The following is a 14750-nucleotide window of genomic DNA, read 5'->3' on the forward strand; positions in this document are numbered from 1 at the left end:
TGTGTCTGTCTTCGTCCATTTTGTGGTGCTATAACAGAATACCTGAGACTGATTGCATTATAAAGAACAGAGATTTATTTCTTACAATTCTGGAGGCTCGGAAGTTCAAGGTTGAGTTGCATCTGGCAAGGGCCTTCTTGCTGTGTCATCCCACAGACAGGAGGGCAAGACAGCGCACGTGTGACAGAAGGAAGGGGGGGACCAAACTCACCCTTTTATCAGGAACCCACTCCCATGATAACAGACTCTCTCCTGTGGTAATGGCCTTAATGCATCCCTGAGGATAGAGCCTTTGTGACCCAATCACCTTTTCAAGAAAAAAATAAATGACCACCTCTTAACATGTTGCATTGGGGATTAATTTTCTAACACATGAACATAGGGGACACATGCAAACCATAACAGTTTCTAGTTACTCATGGTACCCCAAGCAGATAATTTAATGCATTAGCCTCAGCCTGTCCACTTGAAAAACAATGTGAGTTTTCTCACAGGTACGTTAAGATTGAAGGAGTTCACTTGGGCAATAGCTGATTCAATGTAGTGATTGTTCTGTATTGTTGGTGTAAGTTTACCTAAGCGATGCTAAGATCTGAGGTAGGGAAAGTCAACAATTAGAACCATCCTGTGTAAGGCTATGACATTCTTCTGTCAGGAACTTAAACAAGAGCCCTGAGGTTTATGTCACTTGTTTGAACTAAATAAAAGCGGATGTCAATGCTGCTGATGGTTGTTAGTTTGCTCTTAGCCTAAGTGACATGCAGGGGATATGCAGAATAACCCGAAAAAGAGCTTTGTGGGAATGTGACTGTTGGAGTTCCCAAAAACCTTCCTCGCTTGTGACTCAGCTAGCTCAAAAGGAAGTTCACATCTGGTTTCCCTGGTGACTGTTGGACCAACACAGCTGTGAAACACAGTGGACTGAGAATGAAACAAATGCCACAGAAATCAGGGGAAGCATACTTAGAAGCTGAGAGAGGAGAAAAGACCAGCAGCAGGTAGAGCCCATGCCCCTGGGGAGACATTAGCAGGTCAGGGCAGGCCAGGCGGCCCACAGTCCTGTCACAGAAACCTCCCGAAGCAGGTGGCCAGCCCCAGATTGCAGCTTCTTGGACATCTGTGTCACTCAGGAGGAGCATTTGGGGATTCAGTTGGCCCCGTAGAAGATACTCAGTAAGAGATTAATTAATCAGACTCCGGCTTAGCTCAAGTGTTGAGTAGTTCGTATGGATGGTCTCTTGTAGTGCTTCTGAGTGAACCTGCACAAACCTTTTCTGGTTAGATATCAACTGTTCTGAGAATGGAGGGGATGGAGCAGCCACAAGCACAGAAGTTGCTGGCTCCTACAGCGTGGATGAAGAGAGCTCCCTGAGAATTTGGTTGGCCCTGGCTCTGTAAGGTACCACCTGCCTTACGTTGGACGATGTGTTGGTTGGTTCAATGACAGACACCAGGAATGTCAGCTTTCGTTCCCGTGCCCAGGCCCACATGCACTGTGGCCATTCTTGGTGACTGTGGGGATTGGAAAGCGGAGTCCTAGGTTCATTTTGGCTCTGTCCATCAGAGACCATCTTTCACATGAGTGCCTTGAGCCAATTCCGTGGCCTGGCAGAGTGGCGGTGTTTCACTGCCACGTCTTGCGGTGTTTTTAGAAAACCAAGAGAATTGCTGCCCCACTGTAGCTGCTATTGAAGGAAACTAAGCCAGGAAGGATTTAATAGCTCAGAGGTGTCTTAGGTGCCACTTCATGGTTAAAAGCAACCGCCCTTGAGAAGGTCAAATATTTGAAAAAATAAACAAATAAAAAATAAGTAATTTAAAAAAGGAGCCCCCCTTTTTAGGGACCTCAGTCTCAGACATCCACACTCCTACAGCAGATTCTCTGCCTTCTTTTTTTACCATTTCTCCCATGTGTACGTGATGGGGTCGTGTGTTTGAGACGCTAACTTGATGCCGAGCTTCTCGCTGAGGCTAAATTATAAATCCCGTCTTGGTTCCTGACACCCGATTTCTCAACTCACCTTTGTCACAGCTCCTCATCGCCAGCTGAAAGAAGACTACCTTGAGCCTTGACTAGGTGAATGGACCAAGCACATCCATCCCTTGGTTCATCTGTAAATTATACTAACAGCCTGATCTGAAATCAAGCCCTCCTTCCTCCCCGCTCCCTGAGACAGTCTTAACAAATCAGTCTTCTTGATGACAGATGAACCTCAATGTTTGGAGAAATAGATAGGAAAGTTTTCTTTTTTTTTTTTTTTTTTGAGATAGAGTCTTGCTCTGTTGCCAGAGCTGGAGTACAGTGGCGCAATCTTGGCTCACTGCAACCTCTGCCTCCCAGGTTCAAGTGATTCTCCTACCTCAGCCTCCCGAGTAGCTGGGACTACAGGCATGCACCACCACACCCAGCTAATTTTTTTTTTTTTTTTTTTTTTTTGTATTTTAATAGAGACAGGGTTTCACTGTGTTGTTCAGGATGGTCTCGATCTCCTGACCTTGTGATCCAACTGCCTTGGCCTCCCAAAGTGCTGGGATTACAGGCGTGAGCCACTGCACCCGGCTGGAAAGTTTTCTTTGTGTGTTTGTTTACACCAGAAGACCTAGTGATCACCATTGGCCATTTGAGACAACCAAGCCTTCCCCTCACAGAAAAACTGGTGTGCCGAGGGGTAAAGTGCCTCCCTGTTGATTTGGTAACATAGAACCACAAACCATCCCACCCCCTCCCTTACCTTCGAAACATCCTCTGTGCAATAAAATAAAAGAGGGGTCCCGGGGGGAACAGTGGGGTTTGGCACGAGCGACTCCTGAGTCCACCCACACGGGGAGTGTCCCTCCCTCCCTGTTGGGGCCTTTTATATATGGTTATGCCGGACACATACATGCTCTTTTATTTCTGAAGCCAACATTTATCTTTGATGCTGCCTAGGGTCAGTCGGTGCTGGAACAACTTCTAAATATAGACGCTCTAGCAGACTAAATCTTAGAGCCTGGCCGTAGTTCAGTTGGCCAGTGCAACCTTATTTTTTATGTATCATTACTGTTTCTGACAGGTTGAACTGTACTGTTAACAGAGAATGGCCAGCCCAGGATCCTTCAGCCCATGTCTGGATTTTCAGCAGCCGTGGGTCACAAGCACATGACAACTGATAACCAAATTCATGGAATTTATTTAGCAGACAGTTATCAAGCCTGGTAAGAGCCGCTCAGGAAGGCAGCAGGCATGGCTGTGAAGGAATCTGAAAGAGGCCGGGTATGATAGCCCACGCCTGTAATCTCAGCACTTTGGGAGGTCGAGGCGGGTAGACCACCTGAGGTCAGGAGTTAGAGACCAGTCTGACCAACATGGCAAAACCCTGTCTCTGCTAAAAATACAAAAAGTAGCCAGATATGGTGGCGCATGCCTGTAATCTCAGCTGCTCAGGAGACTGAGGCAGGAGAAGCGTTTGAACCTGGGAGGTGGAGGTTGCAGTGAGGCACGATCACACCACTGCACTCCAGCCTGGGCAACAGGGTGAGACTCTGTCCTCCTCCTACAAAAAATAATAAGAATAATAAATAAATCTGGAACAGAAGGGGGACGGTGGAAAGAGAGCACATATCAAGAAAACATCAGGAAGAGACCAAAGGGAGCAAGTTCACCATGAATCCCAGCATGCTTGGTTGGCCATTCTTAATCTTGTGCCAGGAATAAAGTAGCTATAATGAGGAACAGGAAGTATCGTTTCCAATTTATTAATTTAAAGGCAGTTGAAAATATCAGCCAACTTCATCTATTAGTGCCAGTAGTGTTGGAAATCCCCACTTCCAGTGTTGTTAGTGCCAGGGTAATTAGCAGTCTTAGCCAGAGCAGCCACAGCCCCTACTGTCTGCAGAATTACACTGGCAGAAAAACACTGAAGCCTGAATTAATTGGGATGTGTGTGAGTTACATGTATAGAATCGGCCATGGATTGTGTTCCTTGATGGGAAGCCAACCCATTTTGAGGATTCATTCATCTTCCCAAATACAGAAGAAAGCTTTATGGGGATACTAAGTAAAGAACAAAAATTGACTTGAAAAGTTCTTTCGTTGCTGTTTTCAATCTTTCGGCTATACACTCTTACAAATCAACACAACAAATACATTTGTAAACCTACTTAAACTTTAAAAATGAGTTGCATTTTACAAACCTCATCAAATACTTTTTATATACTTAGCTGCCAGTTTTCAGGTAGGTAGACCATCTGTAAATTTGTTCCTCTACTGGAACTCTATTGCATTATGTGTTTGTAAACAGATGTCCAGAGAGAGAGGTGGAAAGCTGGTTTCCTGAGGAAGTCCTTCGATGTGTTATTTTATTTGTTGACTCCTGTGGTTTTAGGCTATGCCATACCTAAACTGTCCCCAAAAGACCATTGCGTGTCTGTATTTAAAAATCTCCCCAGAGTGCTCTAAATTTGGGATAGCAATATTAAAAGCCTCATTTCCATCTAAAACGTGATTCTGTAAGATGAAGTAACTGTATAGCTGTTGATTGGCAATTTTGGTTGATCTTTATCATCTAGGAGTCTGGTTCTATTTTTAGCCTGTGCAAAAAGAACTTTTAAAATTATTCAAAAAGGCCCTGACTTTGGTGGATGGCTTTGAAAAGAAAGGCATGTATGAAGTGCATGTAAAAAATAGGACCCATCATATGTTAGACAATTATTTTGGTTTGGGTTTTTGTTTGCTTGTTTGTTTTTGAGACAGACTCTTGACCAGACAGGCTCTTTCTCTGTTGCCCAGGCTGGAGTGCAGTGGCATAATCTCTGCTCACTGCAGCCTCCGCCTCCCAGGTTCAAGCAGTTCTCCTACCTCAGCCTCCCAAGTAGCTGGGATTACAGGCATGTGCCACCACACCTAGCTAATTTGTGTATTATGATTATTATTATTTTTAGTGGAGACAGGGTTTTACCATGTTGGCCAGGCTGGTCTCAAACTCCTGACCTCAGGCGATCTGCCCACCTCAGCCTCCCAAAGTGCTGGGATTACCAGTGTGAGCCACCGTGCCCAGCCAGACATCCTGGCTGTTTACAGTGTAGGAGGAATTTATAAAAGTGTGCAGAAATTCAGAGGGGTAAAAGTTTATGCTATAAACATATACAGACATTAAATAGCTAAGTGTAATATTGCATAACAGATTACCCCAAAACCTAGAGGCTGGAAACAACCACTTTCTTGTGCTTGTGGATTCTGATCGGGAGTTGAATAGGGCGGTGGGGAGTGGCTTCTCTGTTGTCTGCCATGTCTGGAGTTTCAGTGGCAAGGGCTCATTGGCTGGGGGACTGGGATCTTCTGGCAGTGTCTTCACTCACAAGTGTGGCATCCATGCTCACTTTGGACTGGACCTATTTGGGGCTCTTCACGTGGCCTGGGGCTCCCACACAGCGTGGCAGTTTCAGGGTAGCCACATTCGAAAATCGAGTGTCCCAGCAAAAGTCAGAAGCTGTAAAACCTTTCCAGACCCAGCCGTGGTTTCATTTCTACTCCACTCTTTTGGTTACAAGAGAGTCACAAGACTACCCACATTCAAGGGAAAGAAGGGGATGTAGACTTTCTCAATGGATAGGGAATCGGAGAATTTTTAGTCATGTTTAAAATAACCACTTGTGATGGAAGGCTTCTCTTGACTCTGTTTGGTCCTGAGTAACTATTAAAAATATTTTTTTCTTTCTCTTTGTATAGCACATAACGGTATTTTAGGTATAGCGTAAGACTGTTAGATATAAGGCCACATAGTTTAAAAGTACAACATAACTCTTTTTCCTATCCCTGATTCTCTTCTGAGTGTTCTCCAGACAGGGAGAGGGGGGAAAATGTGTACCCAGAAATGCAACAGGATGGACCTCAGACCCCATAGCCAGTGCTACTGAGCCAGCCAGTGGGTCATGCCTCAAAGGCTCTGAAATACCAACCTTCTCAGCAGATGGAGGAAGAGATCATTCTCTCTGCCCCTTTAGTGATAAGGACAGGGAACCCCAACAGACTATCTCCAGTGCATATCTCTGCCTCAGTTGTACTTGAAAAGCAGGATCATGTGTTCTCTTCCCTCAGATGACTCACAATAGCGCAGCAAAGTGTTTTGCTTTTTATTTTTTTCAGGGAATATAAATAAATATATCTAAAACCTTTGGCTAGGCACAGTGGCTCACACCTGTAATCCTAGCACTTGGGAGGTCAAGGTGGGCAGATTACCTGAGGTCAGGAGTTCAAGAGCAGCCTGGCCAACATGGTGAAACCCTGTCTCTACTAAAATATATATAGCCAGGCCTATAATGGTGGCATGTGCCTGTAATCCCAGCTACTCGGGAGGCTGAGGCAAGAGAATTGCTTGAACCTGGGAGGCGGCATTTACAGTGAACCGAGATTGTGCCATTGCACTCCAGCTTGGGCAACAAGAGGAAAACTCTGTCTTTAAAAAAATGATAAGAAAAATGAAAATAAAATCTTTAACAGTTAGTTTTCATTTTTAAACTACAAATTAGAAATGGAAAAATATTCCAGAAGTTGGTAGGAAGGGGGTAAAAGAAAAAATAAAAATGTTCCTTAAAATATTTAAAAGCTTTTCTGTTTATAATTTATCCCCTAATTTCATTTTAAAGAATGGCAGAACAGGACATGGTACCTCATGCCTGTGGTCCCAGCACTTTGGGAAGCCTGGGTGGCCTGAAAGGATAGCTTGCGGCCAGGGGTTTCGATCAGCGTGGGCAACACAGACCCCATCTCTACCAAAAAGAACAAAATTGAAAATTTAGCCAGGTGTGGTGGTGCATGCCTGTAATCCTAGCTACTCAGGAGGCTGAGACAAGAGAATCCCTTGAGCCCTGTAGTTTGAGGCTACGGCGAGTTATGGTCTGTTTGTGTCACTATACTCTACCCTGAATGACAGAGTGAGACACCTTGACTCCAAAAAAAAAAGAAAAAAAGTAGAATATTTGCGAAGAATATGTCTCACATCTTGGAAATGTTTCCAGGGGTGGATCATTCTCTGCTGTGCGGCCGCATGGCGCTGTTTACATACTGCCGAAGCTGCCTTCTCTTGCCTCTGTTTTTCTGTGATTGGGACCTTTCGTAGTCGGGCGGGAAGTTGGAGGTTATTGCCATTCTTCAGAATCGAGCAGGACCCTGTAGGAACAAAAACAACATCTAGACTCCCCTTATTATTAGGACTTGAAACCAAAAGTGCATGACCGTTCTAAAAAGTGAGTGAGGCTGAGGATGAGGCGCAGGGCAGGCAGACACTGATAGAGTGTATAGTGTCCTAAGCATTGTTAGGCTGGGACTTCCCCCTAGGATGATAACTCCCTTTAGTATGTGAACCTAGAAGTGAAAGAGGCACTTGCCCAGGTTCAGATAAATGAGGTGTCCGGCTTCAGGCAGGTGAGCTCTGTGGTAAGTATGAGTTACGATGACATCAGGGGACAGGGCTGCCCAGGGCACACTGGACAGAACAAGAGAGTAAGCCGATCCAGTGGTGTCTGGAATGTGGATAATACACAATGTATTTTTGTTCAATGATGAGAAAGGAGAAAGGCAAAGCTGGGAGCCCATGCCTGGGAAGCACTGATCTGATGCGTGCTGTGAATATGAGTTGGAGCCAGGTCCTTTCCTGGAGAGCAGGTTTGACCAGAAGTGGTTGACAAACACCCTGGTCCCTGGTTGGAAAACATTTCCCCAGGGTGATGACTTGGTGCTCTCAGCCCAGGTCTGGGTGTGGAAGGAAGATAAGCAAGAACTGTGAATTAGGTTGAGCGCAAAGAGGAACACTCAGCTTGGGAAAGGAAACACCCCAGGCTTGTAATGTGTCACCCTGTGCCAAATTGAGCACCTCGAGGTTTATCTGCACACAGTTGGTCTGTACTCCAAGATTTCTTCACGTTCTAGTAAAGATTAACTTTGCCCTTGAATGAACTCGGTTGGAGCTGCAGAAACAGGCATCTGGGCATGCCCAAGATTGCAAAATGGAAAGAAACCAGTGAACCCTGAAAATCTGCCCTTTTTTGGCTCACAAACACGGGCAGTAGAAAGCTAGGCCAGAACATGGCTGGGGTTATATTGGTTCATGTCAAATGAGGTCAGTAGCCCAGTGGCTAGGTCTATTCCAGAATGACCAGCGGTGTGGACCCTGACCAGTTTCTCTAATTCGGGCAAAGTGTCTTTTCCGTCCTCCACCGAGAGTAGGAACTCCAGCCTCATCGTGGAGACTCTGATCCTGACTGCTCAGGTGCTGTGAACCTGACCCACCAATGCGCAGAGAAATGGAGTGCTGCTAGGAATCTCTTCCCCCAGCCCTCGCCTATGGACCAGCTGACTCCAAGGCCTTGGCAGCCCCTTTGCAAGCTCTGACTCTCCTCCGTGTGACACACTGCAAGTGGCCTATTGGGCCTGGGCCATGGCTGTCCCTGCTGCCTGCATTTGACCAGATCATTGATGACAACAGGCCTGAAAAGTGTCAGGATGTGACTCGTTTCTATTAGAGCCATCTTTTACTGGGGACCTTGGAACAAGGCTGAATTTAAATGATTAAAAACTAAGTTTCCAAAGCCAAGTCAGCATATCTCCATAATCCTGTGTGGTCTAAATTAGATTTTTTTTTTTTTTTTTTTTGGGACGGAGTTTCGCTCTTGTTACCCAGGCTGGAGTGCAATGGCGCGATCTCGGCTCACCGCAACCTCCGCCTCCTGGGTTCAGGCAATTCTCCTGCCTCAGCCTCCTGAGTAGCTGGGATTACAGGCACACGCCACCATGCCCAGCTAATTTTTTGTATTTTTAGTAGAGACGAGGTTTCACCGTGTTGACCAGGATGGTCTCGATCTCTTGACCTCGTGATCCACCCGCCTCGGCCTCCCAAAGTGCTGGGATTACAGGCTTGAGCCACCGCGCCTGGCCTTAAATTAGATTTTTTAAAAGAGGGAACGTGCCATTGATTATAATCTCTCAAAATCTCTTGGAGCTAAACAACCTGTAAGATAGGAAAGTTGTCATTTACCATCTCTAAAGCTTCACTGACAGTCATGGTTTGGATATATTTAACTTCTGGTAAACAATAATAAACATTCACTTTATCACTCCTGTCAGTTTGTAGGAATCTTTCAATCTTCTAAAGCATTACACCACCCCCCCTTTTATTGAAACTCATTTCTGTCAACAAGAACAGGAAAATATTTTGTTTATAAACACTGTTTGCAACCTGGGGCCTGTTTTGTTTTATGAACAGATTCTCCAAATCTTCTATGCCTTCGAACATGGACTAACTCTAATGCTTAAGTCCCAGAGCCATCTGAGAGCCTGGTGCAATAGACAGGGCAGCCTTCAGAGCACAGGAGCCAATGCGTTCTGCAGTTCACGCGTTAGCCTCTCAGCTGTAGACCTCTTTGGTACTGCAGTGACCTTTGTGAACATTAATTTTTTTGTTTCCAGATACCCATATTAATGTTATGTTATGTTATGAGACAGAGTCTCACTCTGTCACTCAGGCTGGAGTTCAGTGGCATCATCTCGGCTCACTGCAATCTCTGCCTTCCGGGTTCAAGCAAAACTCCTGCCTCAGCCTCCCAAGTAGCTGAGATTACAGGCATCTGCCACCGCGCCTGGCTAATTTTTTGGTATTTTTAGTAGAGTTGGGGTTTCACCAAGTTGGCCAGGCTAGTTTTGAACTCCTGACCTCAGGTGATTGACCCACTTCGGCCTCCCAGAGTTCTGGGATTACAGGAGTGAGCCACTGTGCCCGGCCAGATTTCTTAATGTGATTACTACTAGTTCACATTTTCTTACATTACTTGCTCATGTTTTTACTTCTTTCATAAGTAGAAATTTTTTTAAATGTTGCAATATAGGAACATGTCTGAAAGGTCACACAGTGTCCCTTCTCCTAACTCTTTAGTGAGCCTGGGTGCTGTGGCTCTCTTAAAAGTCTGCTTCTCCCCTTTGAAGCTTCCCCGCTCTTTTTCTCATTTGAGCCACAAACAGTCTGGTTTCTACTGTACTGCTTTAACCTAGTAAGAAACAGACGGACTTTTTTTTACTGGCTGTAGTTCGAAGCACAAGGAAAAGGGAAAGGACACCAAATAAAGGAATGGGAAAATAAGACACTGAAAGGGAGCCCGCTGGGGATTTGGAAGGGATGAGGGCCTCCGCCGTGGCAGGATGTGCCTTTCTTGCACTGTTTACTCTGAGTTCAGAAATAGAGGAAAGAAGGTAGCTCATGCTACAGCCTGAAATGGATGTGACACATACCAGGGCTCCCATAGAGTGTAATCGGACGCTGGGTGTCATTATGCAAGTGTATGCATATGAATAAATCATCGTCCTCAACCTCACACTCAAGGTTGAAGTAAGCGTGGGGCGTGTCGTGCCAGCCACACAGGGAGCGACTGAGGAACGTTAGGCTTGACTCGCCGGACTCCCCCAGCTCCGCCGCCGGCTTGCATCTGAATGCGCTTTGAGCCCGTGATAAAATGAACCTTCAGTCTTAAAGACCGTTAGAACTTCTGCTCCCTTCCATTGGGAAAGGCGCTACCTGGCTTAAAGAGGTGGGTGGGGAAGGAGTTCGTCTGAGGAGGATGACGTGGTGTGGTTGTTTTTAAGATGTTCATCCTAGTGACATTCAAGCTAGTGGTGTGTTCATTTTATTTTTATGAAAACTTCACCTAGAATGTGTTTTAGTGGTATTTGGACGCCTGCTTAAAGGAAGGCGATAACTTAAGTTTGCTTGCGTGAAAAATGTGTTTGTTTTTTATAAAATAGAGAACTTCAGACTGATTGCTTAAGGCCCCGAGCCCCTCCGGTTAGAATGCTAAGATCCACTCAGTGTTAGCATATGGTTTTCTTTTGCATGAACATGGATAAGATAGGAGATAATGTGGATGATGGGTAGGAAATGTTCTAGCAAGCTGCTGATATGCCTCTGAGTATGGCCATCAGGCTTTATTCTTACTTGTGGGCCAATTACGAGACCCCATTAGAGTGTTTTATTTGTACTTCAAGGAATCGGAAGTATCATGTAAGGTTAGGAAGGCATTCAGAATATATTTCCAGCCTGACAAGAAACTTAGAGTGACTGTAATATACCTAGATTAATTCAACCAATGTTCCAAGTGCTCATCAGACGTTCACTTCAACTCTGCAAGCCTCGATTGAGTTCCCAGTTTGTCCAAAGCACTGTAAGGGGGAAAGCAGATGTGGACAGGATGATTCGAAGGTTTGTGACTAGTATCGGTGATCAGCGAAGAACCAGCTCACCATCGCTAGAATGTACTCTTGATGGTGTTAGAGGCTACTGCCTGGCAGGAGGGATACAGCTGGAGAGAAGGCTTTGTATGGCACGTTCAGCTGCGTAAACAGGTCTTCAGGTGCTCAGGAGTTTACTGGGAAAGGCTGTGTATTTTCAGAGCCGGGGACCCCTGTGTGGATGCAGTCAGACTTCTGCTTGATCACACCGGGCAGCTTGGGCCAATCCAGTTAAGGAAGAGGATCTTAGAAATTGTCATATTTAACTGGAGCATCGTCTTGTGCCTGAAAGGACCCTATTTTATTTTGTTAACCAAAAAACCACTTTATATATACCGCAGGTATAGTAAATTACCTGTCTCAATGACAGAGTTTTCCGTAGTGCCTTTATGTCAGAGATGAGATTTCATTGCAGAGTACTTTATTTGCAACACGGACACTTCCCTATAAGTTTCTGTTGTTTTTGTTCATTCAAACTATTACTCGTTAAACAATTATTCAAGGTGTTCTTGGTGCTCCTTTGTTTGTTTAGGGTTATCTGGTTTTTTTAAAAAGTTTGTACATGGTTTCACTGTTTACTTTTAGGGAAAAAGAAACAGTGGTTTCAGACAGTGCTTCTTTGGGAGCCAGAAACACTGCAAGTTGACAAAGCTTTGTCCGGCAATGGGGTACACGTTCAGGCTGGCCGCTCGAAACGACATTGGCACCAGGTATGACACTTCCTTGCCCTCCTGCCCTTCAGCCTTTGGATGGCGACTCTGAGCCTTCTTGTATGTCACTGGAAGGCATGAGGACGCCCACCGCCTCCACATGAAATCAACTTGAGGTTTTCTAGGAGGTAGTCCTAATCTGAGGGGTGAAGGCCTGGCCCCCTCTAAGCTGGTGAATGTCACTGTGGTCTCTGCAGTCTTGTAAGGTGTTTTGCAAAGACCCCACCAGGCCTCTAAGAATCAAGGTAAAGGTAGCAGTAAGGAATTGAAAGGAATTCCTCTTGGGGCTTTATTTTTTTAGATCACATGCCTTTGTCTCTTTATCACTTTGGCAAGCCCTTCATTCAGTTGTGCTTTTTCAATTATGTGAGAGTTTCCTGGTACAAAGAAATTGCTGCTGGGCCGGCCATTGTTGCTAAGCCCAGGGCGGATACAGAATTGGGGAAAACCTGGACTGTCTTGGAGGCCTCTGCAGGCCTCTAGGCTGTATGAGAAAGGCAAGGACCGGGTGTACTGTAAGGTATCAATTGATTAAAGAGGCTTTGAAAAGGCCACGTTTCAATTGCACTTGCAGGTGACTCTTGATTAAGGGAAAAATCTTTTTCTTTCATCACTGCTTGTTGAAATCTTCTTAAAGGTTTTGCACATCAGTGGTCCCCAACCTTCTTTCCAACCTAAAGAGCCTCTTTTTAACATCACAAAGTTTTACAGACCTGCCTCCGCCACCATGGTAGCCATTGTAATTTTAGAGTTCACTGGTTAAAAAAGTCATACTGATAAAGCCTTCTGTGGTTCAAGATTTTTTAAATGAATTGGAAGCATCCGCAAACTTTCGAAAAACAGCACTTGTATATATTGGTAAAACATTTATGTCATCAACAAATATTTGTTGCTCACATTGATTTGAAGACCCCTTGACCCATAAATTGATAAACATTGCATTATGCTATGCCTTCTGTCCAGTGCTTTTCAGAAGAGGCGGGGGGAGGAATTAATTCTTTTTACTTTTTCTTTTTTGAGACAGAATCACACACTGTCACCCAGGCTGGAGTGCAGTGCCGTGATCTCAGCTCACCACAACCTCTGTCTCCAGGGTTCAAGCGATTCTCCTGCCTCAGCCTCCCAAGTAGCTGGGACTACTGGTGCGCACCACCACACCCAGCTACTTTTTTGTATTTTTAGTAGAGACGGGTTTCACTGTGTTAGCCAGGATGGTCTCCATCTCCTGACCTCGTGATCTGCCCACCTCAGCCTTCCAAACTGCTGGGTGGGGGGGAAATGAATTCTTAAGTACAGTTGTCTTTCAGTTTCCACAGGGGATTGGTTTCAGGACTTCCCTCACTTCCCTGACATGGATACCAAAATCTATGGATGCCCAAGTTCCTGATACAAAATGGCATAGTAGCTGGGTGCAGTGGCTCACGCCTGTAATCCCAGCACTTTGGGAGGCTGAGGCGGGCAGATCACAAGGTCAAGAGATCGAGACCAGCCTGGCCAACATGGTGAAACCCCATCTCTACTAAAAATACAAAAATTAGCTGGGCATGGTGGCGTGCGCCTGTAATCCCAACTACTCAGGAGGCTGAGGCAGAATTGCTTGAACCCGGGAGGCAGAGGTTGCAGTGAGCCGAGATTGCACCACTGCACTCCAGCCTGGCACCTGGCGACAGAGCAAGACTCTGTCTCAAAAAAAAAAAAAAAAAAAAAAAGGCATACTATTTTATAGTAACCTGCACACATCCTTCCCTCCTTAAATCTTCTCTAACTTGCTCATAAAATCCAATATAATGCCTACACATCACTTCATTCACGTGGACTCAAGATGTGGAACCCAAGGATGCAGAGGGCCAACTGTGTATTGTCCAGTGACTTTATGTGTGCATCTAGAAGATCGTCGGTGAGGGGATAGGGAAGCTGAAGGTGGTTACAGGGAATACCACAGAGAGGATCCTTGCCCGGCTTCGCCTACTCCGCCTGCTAGACTAAGTTGGACAGTGTGCTTGCTGAGTCTTCCTCTATTAAAACGCCAAGCCTCTTCACATGCTTCTAACTGTGTGCCTCACTTTCTTTCTCTGCAGTGGTTACAGCCAAGAGGTGGTATGCTACACATTAGGAAACATCCCTCAGATGCCTTCTGCGCCAAGGCTGGTCCGAGCTGGCATCACATGGGTCACATTGCAGTGGAGTAAGCCAGAGGGCTGTTCACCCGAGGAGGTGATCACCTACACCTTGGAAATTCAGGAGGATGAAAATGTGAGTTTTGCAGATTTTATACTTCTCTGTGTTTTGTAGAAATCAGCATTGTTATAGCTGCAGGGCACCGTGAAATTAGACTCGCTGCAGAAGTTCAATACCAGACTCTTAATTTCAGTCACTGTCACCACCACGACCAACAGCAGCCTCTCTCTCCCATCTCTGTAAAAGACATTTCTTTCCTTTCAGCTGGGGAAGCAAAAGCTCTTGGAGCCATCCTTGACCCCATGTATAATCAGACAGAAAAATCCTTTCGAATCTTCCTTAGAAATTATTTAGAAATTAACCATTTTTTATCATCTCCACAGCTACGACCCTCTTAGGAGCCACCTTCATCCCACCCCTGGATTGTTGCAATAATACAACATTATTATTGGATTATTGCCTCTTAATATTCTTTACCCTTACTAGGGTTAAAATCTTCACCCTTACTAGGCTACAGTCTGTTCTCCACACACAGCCTGGGTGGGGAACATCATCCTGTAAAATACCAACAGATCGCGTCGGCGCCCTGCTCCAAATCCTTTCCTCCTCCT

General features: G+C 45.4%; 1 protein-coding gene across 2 annotated transcripts in view; it reads left to right on the forward strand.

The window, feature by feature from the left end:
* Positions 1-14750, forward strand: part of FNDC3B (fibronectin type III domain containing 3B) — a 374192-nt gene that overhangs the window by 296162 nt on the left and 63280 nt on the right. For both annotated transcript variants that reach the window (XM_017529886.2, XM_017529887.2), the window contains exons 12-13: positions 11837-11961; positions 14040-14214. In XM_017529886.2, the coding sequence (XP_017385375.1) occupies positions 11837-11961; positions 14040-14214 (300 nt within the window). The remainder of the gene's footprint in view (positions 1-11836; positions 11962-14039; positions 14215-14750) is intronic.

The sequence above is a fragment of the Cebus imitator genome, unplaced genomic scaffold (assembly GCF_001604975.1).
Source record: "Cebus imitator isolate Cc_AM_T3 unplaced genomic scaffold, Cebus_imitator-1.0 Scaffold61, whole genome shotgun sequence".
Lineage (NCBI taxonomy): Eukaryota > Metazoa > Chordata > Mammalia > Primates > Cebidae > Cebus > Cebus imitator.